At 35.8% G+C, this 15,118-nt stretch overlaps 1 protein-coding gene across 2 annotated transcripts; it reads left to right on the forward strand.

Annotated features, from left to right (window-relative positions):
- The first annotated feature begins 8,521 nt into the window (after window positions 1-8,521).
- LOC127454911 (paired box protein Pax-1-like) lies at window positions 8,522-14,577 on the forward strand. 2 transcript variants are annotated; one of them, XM_051722447.1, is made up of 5 exons: window positions 8,522-8,749; window positions 9,164-9,793; window positions 10,566-10,699; window positions 11,079-11,286; window positions 13,991-14,577. In XM_051722447.1, exons 1-5 carry the CDS (start codon window positions 8,746-8,748, stop codon window positions 14,077-14,079), a joined length of 1,065 nt encoding a protein of 354 aa, XP_051578407.1. In that variant the 5' UTR covers window positions 8,522-8,745; the 3' UTR covers window positions 14,080-14,577. The 2 variants fall into 2 exon arrangements, with proteins under 2 accessions (XP_051578407.1, XP_051578408.1); XM_051722448.1 differs by having other exon boundaries at window positions 11,079-11,274.
- Window positions 14,578-15,118: the final 541 nt, after the last annotated feature.

A 15,118-nucleotide genomic window follows, 5' to 3' on the forward strand; every position in this document is an offset into this window, starting at 1 on the left:
TAACTCTGCTTTAAAAGCGAATGGCATGTACACTAATATTATTCCATTTGTTTGCTTGTCTCATCCTATGTCCTGAGGTTAAAAGAGCCTGCCAGACCCAGCTTCTGTCCAGCACTCCCAAGTGTATGGGTATGTGTTTCTGAGCAATGACTACTAACTGCAGTCTGTGCCAACCAGAGAGCGAGAGGCACTTCGATGATCACTGTCTGCATCCCTTCAGTCTACTACAATGGACTTCACAGAGGATGAACTGCTGCCAACTTCAGCTGAACAACAAGGGAAACTACACTGGCCACTGCCTGCACATTGGTCTTGAGACCGAAAATGAACCGCCACAGCCTTCCAGCCAGTCTGCAAGGCACACCTTACAGACCACTGCCTGCATGATCTCAATCTTAAGATGGACTCCACAGAAAATGAACTGATATCAACCGCAATCCAACCAAACAGCGAATAACACTCTTACTGACCACTGCTTGCATCATTTCTCTTAAAATGGAATACATAGACAATTAATTACTGCCAACTAAAGCATTTACCAACCAAACAGCAAAAGACACTGCATCTATGTGCACTTCCTCAGTCAGTTCAGGATGGACTTTTATAAACACTAAATCATTAATCGTACAGTTCAATCAAGATCCTTTAGCTTTAAACATTGCCTACAAAAATATCTACTAAGTTTACTTAATTAATACATGACATGTAGGCTATTGCACATATTAAGACACATGGGCACCTGCAGGATTTCATCTAAGGGTATGCACAGGAATCTGCCCAATACAACCTTGTATCTAGGGGGGGTCATGATATTTTTTATTGCAAAAACAACATCAAAGCATTCAATTCTGGTGACATTGAGAAAAGTTTATATATATATATATATATATATTTGTTTTTATTTTTTTTTTTATTTTTTTTTTTTATGAGTAGCGTTTATGTAAATATTGGCTAAAATCATTTCTTCCAATAACCGTTCAGAACAAACGTGTTCTGCTCCAAAAAAAAAAAAAAAAAAAAAGCAAAATGCACAACAATGAATAGAGCAGAACGCAGGTGTCTCGAGACGCATTTTTATCAGTTGAAGTAATTTGTATCCCGTGAGAGATGCTAAAAACACAGTTAAACTTGACACAGTTGTCAAAAGACATCCATTTAGCGAATGTTTGCATGGAAAACGATTGAAAAACAGCGCGAGCGGACGCAAAAACACGTTCGGTTTGAACAGCCCCTTGTTCATATGACACAGCACTAGCTGAAGTTTCTCAAAGTTACCTCTCAAAAAGACAGCCTTTTGTTTCAAATGATTGTAGGTACATTTCCACTGTATCCAGCGCTGTTTGTTCTCTGTATTCGTAAATATGAAGATAATGTTTTACTGTGTGAGAAACCTCTCCAAATGATTCAGTGAGAGAGGAATCTAATTGTACTGAATCACAAATACAGGTGCATCTCAATAAATTAGAATGTCATGGAAAAGTTCATTTATTTCAGTAATTCAACTCAAATTGTGAAACTTGTGTATTAAATAAATTCAATGCACACAGACTGAAGTAGTTTAAGTCTTTGGTTCTTTTAATTGTGATGATTTTGGCTCACATTTAACAAAAACCCACCAATTCACTATCTCAAAAAATTAGAATATGGTGACATGCCAATCAGCTAATCAACTCAAAACACCTGCAAAGGTTTCCTGAGCCTTCAAAATGGTCTCTCAGTTTGGTTCACTAGGCTACACAATCATGGGGAAGACTGCTGATCTGACAGTTGTCCAGAAGACAATCATTGACACCCTTCACAAGGAGGGTAAGCCACAAACATTCATTGCCAAAGAAGCTGGCTGTTCACAGAGTGCTGTATCCAAGCATGTTAACAGAAAGTTGAGTGGAAGGAAAAAGTGTGGAAGAAAAAGATGCACAACCAACCGAGAGAACCGCAGCCTTATGATTGTCAAGCAAAATCGATTCAAGAATTTGGGTGAACTTCACAAGGAATGGACTGAGGCTGGGGTCAAGGCATCAAGAGCCACCACACACAGACACTACAGTTGTCGTATTCCTCTTGTTAAGCCACTCCTGAACCACAGACAACGTCAGAGGCGTCTTACCTGGGCTAAGGAGAAGAAGAACTGAACTGTTGCCCAGTGGTCCAAAGTCCTCTTTTCAGATGAGAGCAAGTTTTGTATTTCATTTGGAAACCAAGGTCCTAGAGTCTGGAGGAAGGGTGGAGAAGCTCATAGCCCAAGTTGCTTGAAGTCCAGTGTTAAGTTTCCACAGTCTGTGATGATTTGAGGTGCAATGTCATCTGCTGGTGTTGGTCCATTGTGTTTTTTGAAAACCAAAGTCACTGCACCCGTTTACCAAGAAATTTTGGAGCACTTCATGCTTCCTTCTGCTGACCAGCTTTTTAAAGATGCTGATTTCATTTTCCAGCAGGATTTGGCACCTGCCCACACTGCCAAAAGCACCAAAAGTTGGTTAAATGACCATGGTGTTGGTGTGCTTGACTGGCCAGCAAACTCACCAGACCTGAACCCCATAGAGAATCTATGGGGTATTGTCAAGAGGAAAATGAGAAACAAGAGACCAAAAAATGCAGATGAGCTGAAGGCCACTGTCAAAGAAACCTGGGCTTCCATACCACCTCAGCAGTGCCACAAACTGATCACCTCCATGCCACGCCGAATTGAGGCAGTAATTAAAGCAAAAGGAGCCCCTACCAAGTATTGAGTACATATACAGTAAATGAACATACTTTCCAGAAGGCCAACAATTCACTAAAAATGTTTTTTTTATTGGTCTTATGATGTATTCTAATTTTTTGAGATAGTGAATTGGTGGGTTTTTGTTAAATGTGAGCCAAAATCATCACAATTAAAAGAACCAAAGACTTAAGCTACTTCAGTCTGTGTGCATTGAATTAATTTAATACACGAGTTTCACAATTTGAGTTGAATTACTGAAATAAATGAACTTTTCCACGACATTCTAATTTATTGAGATGCACCTGTAGATTCAGGCGGGGTTTCCCAATGCACTAAGTAGGATGTTAGTAGCACTTAAGTAGTACTTAATCTCTAAATCACATTTCCCAAAAGCGTCGTTATCTAAGTAGTTCGTAAAAACTTTTGTAAATTAACGAGAGCTTTGAACCGCTCTTAAGTCGACTGAAACGTATCTTTCTGGCATCTTTCACAGTTTATCAAAGACAATGGGACATTTAATAAATTGTATTAATATATTTTGATCATTTGGAAAGCCATTGTAAACTATTTCAGAGGATAAAAAAGTGTTGAAAAAACGCTATGAAATCAATAGACAGTCTCCAGTCTGCACATGTGACGTGATCAAAATTGCAAGACACTAATACACCTTATATTAGCCTTCATATATAAGCATAATTGTAATGGCAATAGAAAGATGATATGTTCTTATTAAACAGATTAAGAAGACACACGTACAGTAATGTGACCATGCAGTTTAAAACTTAAATATACCTAATAAATAATTAAAATTTGGTTAACAAAGGAGATTAGAGTGAGATTGTGCAATGAGAGATTCCTCTCTCTCTCTCTCTCTCTCTCTCATCCTCCTCCTCTTCACCCTTCCTCCAATGGATGTTTCAAATTGCCTCGCCTATAGTCTTTTTACAAGGTAGTAACATATTGCGTGATGCATAATGGCAGTAAGGCTATTAGCCTACACAGTGCCTCGCACTCTAACCAGAAGATGTATTAACATTTAGACAGGTCTATGAGTAGTTTAATACTGATTCCCGACATTTTCATTCTGTTCTGTGTGCATTTGTTCAGTTTCCAGCCAAAGGTTACGTGAGAGCCCCTCATGATTCACATCGCGTACATTCACGTTACATTAATTTAGTGCGTCACTTTCATTCAACTCTATGACTGGGCATCAGTACATCTGAAACTCTGTCTTAATAAAGCCATCATTATTTCTTTAATTAAATTCTGAAACAGTTAATTCATTTCGGCGCCTCGACAAGGTTATAATGAACTTCCGTGTTTGTTAGTATTTCCATATTATTTTCAAGTTGAGAAGACAATCTCCTGGAGATACTGGCCAAAGTGATCAGCACCAATTTGGACTGGACAGCTCCCATAACGAAGCATTTAAGTTCTACTTTATAACGAGAAATCTACATGCTGGTTTGGGAAACAGCCGTCAGTTAAGATGATCATAAAAGTTTAAGTTGCAACGTTATCGGGAAACCCATCCTCAGACAGTTTTTCACGCCCCTTTGGCCAATTCACTCAAAATAATTATTAATTCGCAAACTGGGCATTGCTAGTTCTTTTAAACAGCCAACAGAAACACTGGACACATTTCATGATTGGTGAAATATCAACCCAGTCTTTTGAAAATTCGTACATATTTTACAAGTTGGCTATTTCATATGATTTCCTACAAGTTAATTTGTATACATTTGTACGATTTCATCAGTGCAAATGCCCAAATGGAAATGATGTCTAGCAAAGTCATTGGCTGTAGTGAAAGTGGTAGGAATTCATACAAGTGCAGTCCTAAGATATCATACAATTAGGTAAATTAAGAAAAGTTGTATGAATCCTTACGATTTCACCATGGGAGTGTGTAGGAAATATTCTGAAAGCAAAAGTTTCTCAGGTCAATGGGAGCGCAGGCGCCACTGTTAAGACAAACATTTTTAAGGCATAATATTCAATTACGTTTATCATTAAAACTGCTCAATGGGGACTTTAAGACATGAAAAACATCGGGGGTTGGAATTGTGTACGATATTTTTATAGTGATTGAATTGCATTAATTTAATTTGTGAAGTAACCCTTTATCTCTAAAAATCTCTAAAGGACTTAGGAGTGTTCCGAGGCTCTCCTAATACACGAAGGATTTACGTGCTCTGAGAAAACGATCCTTTTGGGGAAACATGCCATAGAAATGAATTAGGCCTACTTAAGTGCGACTAACGTTCTTAGTGCTTCTGAAAAACCCAGCCTCATCAAGTCACCTGCAGGAGAACCCTAGCAATACACTCCAGCATATGTTTTTATGCTTTTCATGCATTTTACAATCTGACTTCAATTTCGGGGTACTTTTATATATAGCTTACATATGAATAAATAACTAATGTAGTAATAATAATAATAATAATACATTTAAAAAAAAAATAGATTGCAAACGCACTGCAGGTGAACGAAACAATGACTGTGTATTAGTAATAGATGCTTCTGCACAAAATACTCACAAATACAAATGTAGTCTAACTATGTAGATAATGTAGGCTTAACATTTAAGACAACAAATTTAAACCTTTCCCTCAAGTAATTTACATGGATTTATGACGTGCGATCTCTGAGGTGACATTTTAGCACGTGATGGACAGCGACAGCGCTTAAAGACTCGAGCATGAACCCGCGAGGGAAAAAAAATAATAATAATACAAATAATCTACTAATAATAGGTAGGCCTATTTGTTCTATTTCTGACAGTTTCATGCCAAGAATTTTTGTCATCCGTGTGAAAGACCCCATCTCGCCGTTCAAGTGTCTTTACATAACCAGAAATCAATTATATTGGTATATTGGCAGAGTTTAGATTTCAGATACATCCAGATAAGGAGAGAGGGAGAGATGGCGCACACCTCCTGCCTTCTATCGTTATGTATAATTGTGCAGCGTCGGTTTTTATCTTTGAATGGAAAGAGTGAGATAAATGGCTCGCTATAATAGCAAGACGGATTTATTTGAGTGATAATTAGATTTTTTATATTGCAATAATACAACCCAACCATATGGACACAACAAACTGTGTATATTCAAACTGAAAGTATGCTATTTAAACGTCAGTTCAAAGTGTTTATTTGATCATACTGGATCATGTAGGCTATATGTTGTTGCAGAAGGGATTAAAAACCTGCGCGAACCACAGTTTTATTTAAAACGACATCGACTATTGAATTAGATATTATAGCAACAAAGATGGGTGTCATTCCCCGTTTAGAATATGTATTAAACATACAGTTTTCAGCATGTTGATTTGTCATCAAATCTGTGCGTTATATATGCTTATGTATTTTATTTATACGCATTTGAACAGAAAGAAAGAAAGAAAGAAAGAATAAGAAAGAATCTGTGGAACTGCTTCTTTATTTGCTTTCTTTCTTGTTTAGAAATATATTGTTAATGTTTTCTTCCCTTTAGGTAGGCTACTAAAATTGTAGCTATCTTAAATTGACAAACGCTAAACACCTCATGCCTTTGGAGGGAACCACATTTTCTTTTCACATTATTCAAACTATTCGAGTGTATTCGTTTATAAAACTTAAAACTAAACAAACATTTTACAAATAAATAATAAAATCAGCTTAGCGCACACACAAAAAAAATCATATAAATTCTAATTACCGACGCGCATCACATAAGCATACATAGCAATTGGATACAGACTCCTTAACACAGGCATTAAGTTAAATGTTTCTGTTTTAATAATAAATTTGGTGAGCGTGCATACCTGTGAATCCTGTGGAAGACACCAACGAAATGTGTTTGTCGTCGGTATGATTTACAAATGTGTCCGTGAATCGTTTTCGATATTCGTTTGTTCCGTTTTAACCTCATTGTGTATAGTCAGAATTGGAAAACAAAGTGTACTCCCTAATTTATCCAGAGGAGGGAGACTTTTGGCTCTCTGTTCGCCATCTAGCTCATGTGTCGATGAGTCTTGACCATGGCATAGAAAGGATTGTTTTTTTTAACACTCACAGTGATAACATCTCGCTTTACACATTGTGGGCATGGTTATGATACGTAGGTGATGCTAATGTCTATTTATTGTAGGACCGTGTAGTCACACTAACGTTGTATTTTTAAAATACTAAAGTATTTTTTGCACACAGGAGACAGAACATTTTTGCTCATTGCCTTCGTTACATCAAACTAACCATTGCTATTCGTGTTGCTGCCTGCACATGTTGTCCAAATGTTGTGAGATGGTCTGGAACTACATTATCCGTGTGTTTAAAGGTGCACTCAATAATTTATTCCTCATTAAAAAAGTTTAACTCCTAAAGACATGAATTGTAATTTTGCAATATATGTAGGAAATCATGATCATTCACATTCAAATTAAGACTCCGGTCATATCAGTAACCTTATAAAAGCTATTTTATTCTACGTGGAGTGGGTCTGCACATGGGGGCTGCCATGTTAGAATCACATGACTAGCTGAATGCTACTCGCTTAATCTCAGTACTGACACTTTCACTTATTGATTAAAGTAATCATGACTGACTGTGAATAATATTTCTACAATGACATCTGAAACTGAAAACTATTGATTTCAAATTGTGCTGCATCCAAGCCGCTAGGTGTCAGTGTAAGTCCAAGATGACACAAAGCCAAAAGTTACTGAGTGCACCTTTAAGTTAGAAACATGTGAACAACACACATATGGATGGTTACACTGTTTTTCGTTCTATTGGGTCGTCTGTAAAATTTTACAAGTTAAATTTTGTGAGCTAATAAACTATACCTTCTTTACTTCAACAGGAAACTCTGTGAGCATGCTATGATAATGCTGGTCTTTGGAATTCAGTCAGTAGTCCTACCCATATTTTCTATAGGGTATTCCAGTGACAAAGATATCGATTACATTGAGACTTTTTTTTTTTGTTTGTTTGTTTTTTTTTTTTTTTGGTGTTCGTGTGCTAATAAATTAATACCTTTTCATGTTATGTACACAGTTCATTTTAAGCATTTTCATTTCTTTTTCTTTTCTTTTTTTCATTTATTATACATTGACAGTCACGCTAATGGAGCATTTATTTTTATTTTTTTTGTCCTCCAAATAATTTTAAATGTTTAACTAAAATGGCAAAATTGACTGTTTACTTCAATAAAATGCAAGTGACTGCAAATTGTGTGTTTTACAATTCTAGTGATGGATTAGAAATTAAAGCAGAAATAAATAAAGGGCTCTGATTTAAGCGCTTAATAGCCTAGATATTCGAGTCACAAATCGTTTTGCTACACATGGCTAGATCATCAGGCTTTCATCTGATATACACTTATTCTTGAAAATGCAAAAAAGTGCAATTTAATCAAATTCAACGTGTAGTAGGCTAGGCTATATGTTCAAGACAAAGTAGCCGTCTTCCTTTCATATATTTTGCCTTCTTCTCGTAATCTATACATTACCTAGAACACGGACGCCTAAGCAGCTTTTCTGTCGCACATCTTACTGCCATTGGTTTTTTAATACATTTACATTTAAATAATTTATGTTACTTAACCTATCATAAATGTGTGCCAAGGTTAAATGCAGCTTTGATCTTCCCTTCCAGTCTGAATTAATACATTGACATTTTTTTTTTTTTCAAATTGCTCATTCTGGATGGCGCACATTTGCACGCACATGCAGCCTATCCGAAGACTCATGGGCCAATGAAATCGACCAATCGCTCTGCGTGTAACCAGTTAGATTGACGTGGAGGACTAGTCAAATGAACTCTAGCCAACTTCAGCCTGCGGGATCAGACGAATCCCTCTTTAACGGGAGAGGGTCACTCTTATACCATTCTACATTGGACTGTTTTTAAGTTTTGCATGCAGAAGCTTTGCCGCCGGAAAAGACAAAAGGTTTCCCGAAACTTAGAAGTCTACTACTTCTCAACATCTCCACATGCTGCATGCTGCTGCATTCAGCCATCGAGGGGAAGCTATTTTAAATTAACGCATCGCAAGAACAAATGGGTAAATAGTAAACTTAATCGGCAGGGATTTTGTTTCATTAAGTTAGAAATAACCGTAAACTGAGCCTTGAATTTTAATAGACAGTTGTTTGCTTTAGTTTTGGGCATGTAAATCATTAAAAAAATTAAATAACGCTACAGTGCTATGGGTTACTGTAGCCTATAAATTTACCCAAAATAACAAATGAATTCTATCAGGCAAATAATAGCCTATTCACTGTCTATCTGCGCTGCCAATTTCAAGTAAACATTTTTGGGGGAAAAAGAGAATGAAGAAAAGGAAAGGAAAGAAGCCGATCGCCATGTTTACGTAGCAATATATGATTTGGTTAGCTCATCTGAATATGTACATGCTTTGCAATGCTGCTTTACCACATTCATTATCCATACGTTTAATGCAATTGGTTTCTTTCAGAGCAAACCTACGGGGAGGTGAATCAGCTCGGGGGAGTTTTTGTCAATGGACGTCCTTTGCCCAATGCTATAAGATTACGAATAGTGGAGTTAGCCCAGCTTGGGATTCGACCCTGTGACATAAGCAGACAGCTCCGGGTATCCCATGGGTGTGTGAGTAAAATCCTGGCGAGATACAACGAAACTGGGTCTATTTTGCCAGGCGCAATCGGTGGGAGCAAACCACGCGTTACGACTCCAAATGTAGTAAAAAACATACGGGAATACAAACAGGGAGACCCGGGAATTTTCGCATGGGAGATCCGGGACCGTCTTCTCGCGGATGGAGTATGTGATAAATACAACGTTCCTTCGGTCAGCTCCATCAGTCGGATACTAAGGAACAAGATTGGAAACCTCTCCCAGCCCATCCAGTATGAGAATGGCAAGCAAGTCCCTCCGCAGTCCAGCATCTCCTATAACCATATATATCCGTATTCATACCCCAATGCAATGTCTCCTTCCGGGACCAAAATGAGCAATACAGCCGGTGTCCCTGTCACGGGTGGACATGTAAGCATTTCCCGTGGTTGGCCTTCAGCGCATACGGTCAGCAATATATTGGGTATTCGGGCTTTCATGGATCCAACAGGTGAGATTTATTGTACAGATATATGGGTGAGACCACAACATTTTAAGCGTACATCAATGATTCCATAGGCCTCATTATATGCTTGATTTGTGGCACATACATAATGCAAGCCGGTGAGGCCTATGCAACCTGTGGTGCATTAAAAAATTAACTTTAGATTTTAAATTAAAAAACTTAAGAAAAGCTTAAAGAACCCATTGACATATATGGAATTTAGAAAACATAGCAATCTAATTTAGATGATTGTATGAGACATTATCTTGGTATGGCGAAGTATTCTTGGACATTAATAACATTAACGGGTAGGCCTTCACGTTCTCGGTACTCTGACTTATAGTTCGGTACTCTGACTTATTAATTATCTATAACTTCTAGTTAGAATTTCTATGAAAGAGACTTTTTTAAATTAAATTGATATATTTCCAAATCGCGAATGGAACCCCATTTGATATAGCTAACCATCATGTTTTAAATGTAATTTATTTCGGAATAAAAACGTGTAAAAAAAAATACATCTATATTAACCTTATGTAATTCTTCAAATTATATTTATTGAAAATCCATTTCAGTGTATATGCAGCATTTCTCTTATTTTAGTGATTCAAACGTTTTTGGAACGTATTTGAAAGATTATTAAAATAATTACATTTAAAGGGAAAACGAAACCAATTGTGACATAAGTTAAAACTGTAAAGCTATGCTGCTTGGAGTAATTTTTCGATGGTGCCATGCAAATCAAAAAATTACATTTTGTTAAATTGCTTTTTTCTAGCTATCTCTAGCGCTGAAGGGTACGCACCAAAAATGGAGGACTGGGGTGGTGTCAATAGAGCGGCATTTCCTTCTGCTCATGGAGTCAATGGAATAGACAAACCAGCTATCGATGCAGACATTAAATACCCTCAGGTACAGTAAACATTACATCAACTTTATCACCTACTGTTTCTGATAGGTACAGGCTTTATGTTTTGTTCACACATAATCTAGATGGCCTTTTTGTACACTGTGTGTACTTACCAGTACTGTGTAATACAAATATATTATTTACTCATATGTAACCTAATTATTTGTATTGAGCTGCTTATAAATACACTTGTTAGTAATATATCTGTCGTAATTATATGTACACGTAATCTGTTATATGAAAAATGTAAAGTGCTTTTTTTTTTTTTTTTTTTTTTTTCTTAATCTGTGAATTATTCACGATGTAATATTTACAAAAAGAAAGAAACAAATCTACTTTTCTATTTTCTTTGTCTGTGCATATTTTCTCTTGGTTCTTTAGCCTTCATCGACTTTGTCTAGTTATGTCCCGGCGTGCGCTTACTCTCCCTCCAACCAGTATGGCGTGTACAGCGGTCCAGGCAGTTATGTGAGCACAGGGCATCACTGGCAGACCCAGGGCACCAGCCTCTCCCACCCGGGCGGTGGTGTGACGATGTACCCGAGTGACATCCATTCTTCTATGGCGTTCAAACATGGTGTGCGAGACGGTACAAATCATGATTTGACATCAATCACACTTTAACTGTTGTTCTTTTCGATTAAATTTGGTAGTTTTACGGTAACATTTTGTAAAAAATAAAACTATTTAGATGTAGAAAGTATGATTTTCCCATATAATTAATGGTTAAAATGTATATTATGTTTAACAAGACATTATATTTTATGGGAATAGTTATGTTTCTTCTTATTTTTAATATCAGTTATGTACTTTGGGATGGTCTGTGTTATATTTGATATAGTTTAGTTAATGTTTATTGCATAATTTTAAGTTCACATAGGTTACCCTGATGGTGTTTAGTGTTTGTGTGAGTCACACTGAGCACTGTCTCTCCATGTTTATTGGTCATTGCTCCTGGAAGAGCCTCTATTGATGAACTTCATGTCATAATTCTGTAATTACAACGGTGATTAACGATACATTATAAATTGAAAAGCAGATTTTTTTACAGGCACAGAAGGTAAATAAATTAAGCTTATCATTTAATAATATAAACGACGGTACTGCACCGTAAAATATACCGTAAAAACAACCGTTTTAAACTGTAAAAATGTACAGGTTGTTCTGTCAAGTTGTTGACATTTTTACTGTATTTTTATACATAATGTTTTTATTTTATTTTATTTTTTATTTTTACAGTGGGATTTTTTTATAAAGTGTACAGTATAATCTCGAGTGGATTTTCATCTCAACTGGCTTTAAGCATTTTTTTAAATATTTATTTTTTTATTTTTTATCAGGTATTATAGGCGTAGCCAATTTAAAGAATAATTAAAAAAAAACAATAATAACAATAATAATAATAAAAGAAAAGAAAACAGAAAAGGAAGCAAGGAACAAAAAGACGACTTCCTTGTGGCTTCCAGAGCCTTTTGTGGCCTTTGCTGAAGAGCTCATATTTGGTTATTACTCATATACGGTTCTTGCTCTCATTTAGGCCTACACCTGATTGGCTACAAGCGTTCTCACCTAAACAATCAGACTTGCAAATACAGTTTTTTGTCGGACTGAGGTCATGTAGGGTCATCTGAGCAGTAGCTATAAGCATTTGCCCTCATTTGGAGCCGGAACTCACCACTTAAGGTCCAACATTGACATCATGAAATTATTTGCCTCATTAATACGCAATGCATGTCTACTGTTGAGTAGGCACGGGTGTACCAGGGTGTGCAAATGCCACCCAAAACGTTTGTTGCACACCAAAATATAAGTATTTATTTATTGACGATTTAGTAGGGGTGCATTGATGTGATGATGAAAATTCGATACATCATTTTCTGAATTTAATAATCGATTATAATGTCTGTAATAATACTCAATGTGTGCATAGGCCGTCTAAGGTAACGTGAGCTCTCAGACGCAGAGCATGGGGAAAGCGTGCATTAAGAAAGTTTTTGCCACCTAGTTCAGATTTCTGTGTCATTTTTCAAAACTGTGTGGGTCAGTGTTAGCAAAATAAATGATTCGTTTTCTTTTATGCACCACTATAGGAGCCTACACAAATTTGGGAAAATTTTAAGAACGCACTTGGACAGGTAGGCCTACTGCGCGCCTTTACTCGTGATTATTATTTCATACGTCATTAAGTCGTTAATTCTGCGACCCTGCTAATTTTAAAGATGACACTTAACTGCCTGTATTCATGACAGATTTAATTTATATTTTAATTATTGTTTCGGTAGCTAAATGTTCCCTTTAGACGATTTGCAGTGTCTATATGATGTTAAAGGATAACGTCCGACGCAAACTAACAAACAGAAATTAAGTAGACCTACTGTCTTTTTGTTAGTTGGCATCAAGACAGACAAGACATGTTATCCTTTAACATCATATATAGACACTGCATGTAACATCAGTATTCATTTTCTGTTTCTATTTGCAGGCACACATAAACCAAAGCTCCCTGTACCTACTCCCTAAATGCAAAGAATGCTCAGTAAAGACTGCTGTGCGTTCTTGTGTTCCGCACAGTGCATCAAGCATTTAATTCTTATCCAAATATGTTCGTTTTTGTTTTTTTGAACCAGTGAATGTACAACCTGGTGTATTTTTATTCAGACCTATTGTAGTCTATATTCCCTATTAGTGGAAACTGTCCCTCCATTTACAGTTGTGTCTTCAGCAGATTTTGTAAAATGATTATGAATCCTTCTAAAATAATCAAATCGAATCGTCACCGAATTTCAGATTTCATTACTATATTTTAAGCCTAATATTTAGATTTAAAAAAAAAAAAAAAAAAAAAAAATATATATATATATATATAAAATAATTTCATCATTATTTTTAATATAAGAATACATATAATCAGGTTGTAAGGCTTTAAAGTCTCATAATATAAGAATACATATAATCAGGTTGTAAGGCTTTAAAGTCTCATAAAGTATCTCAGTGGCCTATAATAAATTAAAACAACATAAATAATAGCATAGAGGGCCAAGTTGGCAGCACAAAATGAGCTCAAAATAAAGTTTTACAAGCTTTTATATCTGAATTATTTTCATGATATTTAGAGAACATTTTAGTAATTATTTAACATCTTATATTTAGAGAAAATCTGATCATCTTTTTTGAATGATTTCCCGTAGCCTTGACAAAAGATTCTGAAACAAAAACAAAAACAAAGTGTGATCTGATGTGAAGAGAGTTTCAGTCTGTTTTCTTCCTAAACATATCCTCTCTATCCTCCGCAGGAGACAGAAAACCCCCAAGTCCCCTAAGTAAGCAGCACGAGGCCCTGAGCAGCATACACGGACTTAGTCTTCCTACCTCATCAACATAAATTGAGCGCATTTCAAGAAAACAACGCCCGTAAGTTCAACCAGTGCACATCCTCCGATGGCTTTGTCTTGGTTCGAGGCTTCGAGCCAATGTTCAGTGCTTTCTGTAGGAAAAAATAAAAGATCTTTGTAAATCCTTATGAATGTATAGGCTTACAAATTTTTTTTTTTTTTTTTTTTTTACTGTAACTCTTACTCTGTCTACAGACAATAGTTGTTTTTTGGTTGGCTGTAAAACCAATATGTAAAAATTCTGTTTTTGTTTAAGCTATTTATGAAAATGACACCAAAGCAGATGCAAAATGAAATTTGTGATCTTAACAAGGAAATCATGCACATCAGTACATTTTAAAATACATTATATAGTTATGTAAAACCCTCACACAACCCCATATGTGAACAAAGAAATGAAAAGTTAATGTAAATATGAAGAAAGCTTTAGTTATATATTTTTATAAATTCATGTAAATATGCTTAATAAAGGCATTGTACAAATAAAGAGCTGGAATCACTATCTTGTTTTTATTATTATTATTATTATTATTATTATTATTATTATTATTATTATTATTATTTATGAGACCCTAATCTAACCTTTAAAATGTAATTCTCGCCAAGATATGGAACTTTTTTATGGCAATCTTTTTCTGTGCTCATCCTGCCTTTGAATTTATTTTAAGTACTCTATTGTAAAACTAGCTGTAAAGCTATAACATCTATTTTTTGTTAACAAGAGCATGTTTAATGCAATATGCTGTGCACAGGATGATAAGGCCATTCTGCATGTGCGCTACTGGGCGTAATGGTGCTTGGCCGCATTTGGCGCCTCCAGTGATGTTATCTGTGTTGATGCTGGACCAGTGCCACAAAGCAAAAAAAAAAAAAAAAAAAAAAAAAAAAAAAAATATATATATATATATATATATATATATATATATATATAAACACGATTTTCTTAGTCATTTTTTGTATCTGAGTATGGACTCATATGCATATGGGTATCGCGATTGGACAAGTTCCTTGAAGCAGTTTAATATTTTG

The sequence above is a fragment of the Myxocyprinus asiaticus genome, chromosome 17, assembly GCF_019703515.2.
Source record: "Myxocyprinus asiaticus isolate MX2 ecotype Aquarium Trade chromosome 17, UBuf_Myxa_2, whole genome shotgun sequence".
Classification (NCBI taxonomy): Eukaryota; Metazoa; Chordata; class Actinopteri; order Cypriniformes; family Catostomidae; genus Myxocyprinus; species Myxocyprinus asiaticus.

What these genes read in the sequence shown, in the direction of transcription:
- LOC127454911 (XM_051722447.1), top strand. An exon ending in GGCTTTCATGGATCCAACAG is followed by an intron (nt 9,794 to 10,565) that starts GTGAGATTTATT and finishes GCTTTTTTCTAG; the next exon opens with CTATCTCTAGCGCTGAAGGG. An exon ending in CAAACATGGTGTGCGAGACG is followed by an intron (nt 11,287 to 13,990) that starts GTACAAATCATG and finishes TATCCTCCGCAG; the next exon opens with GAGACAGAAAACCCCCAAGT.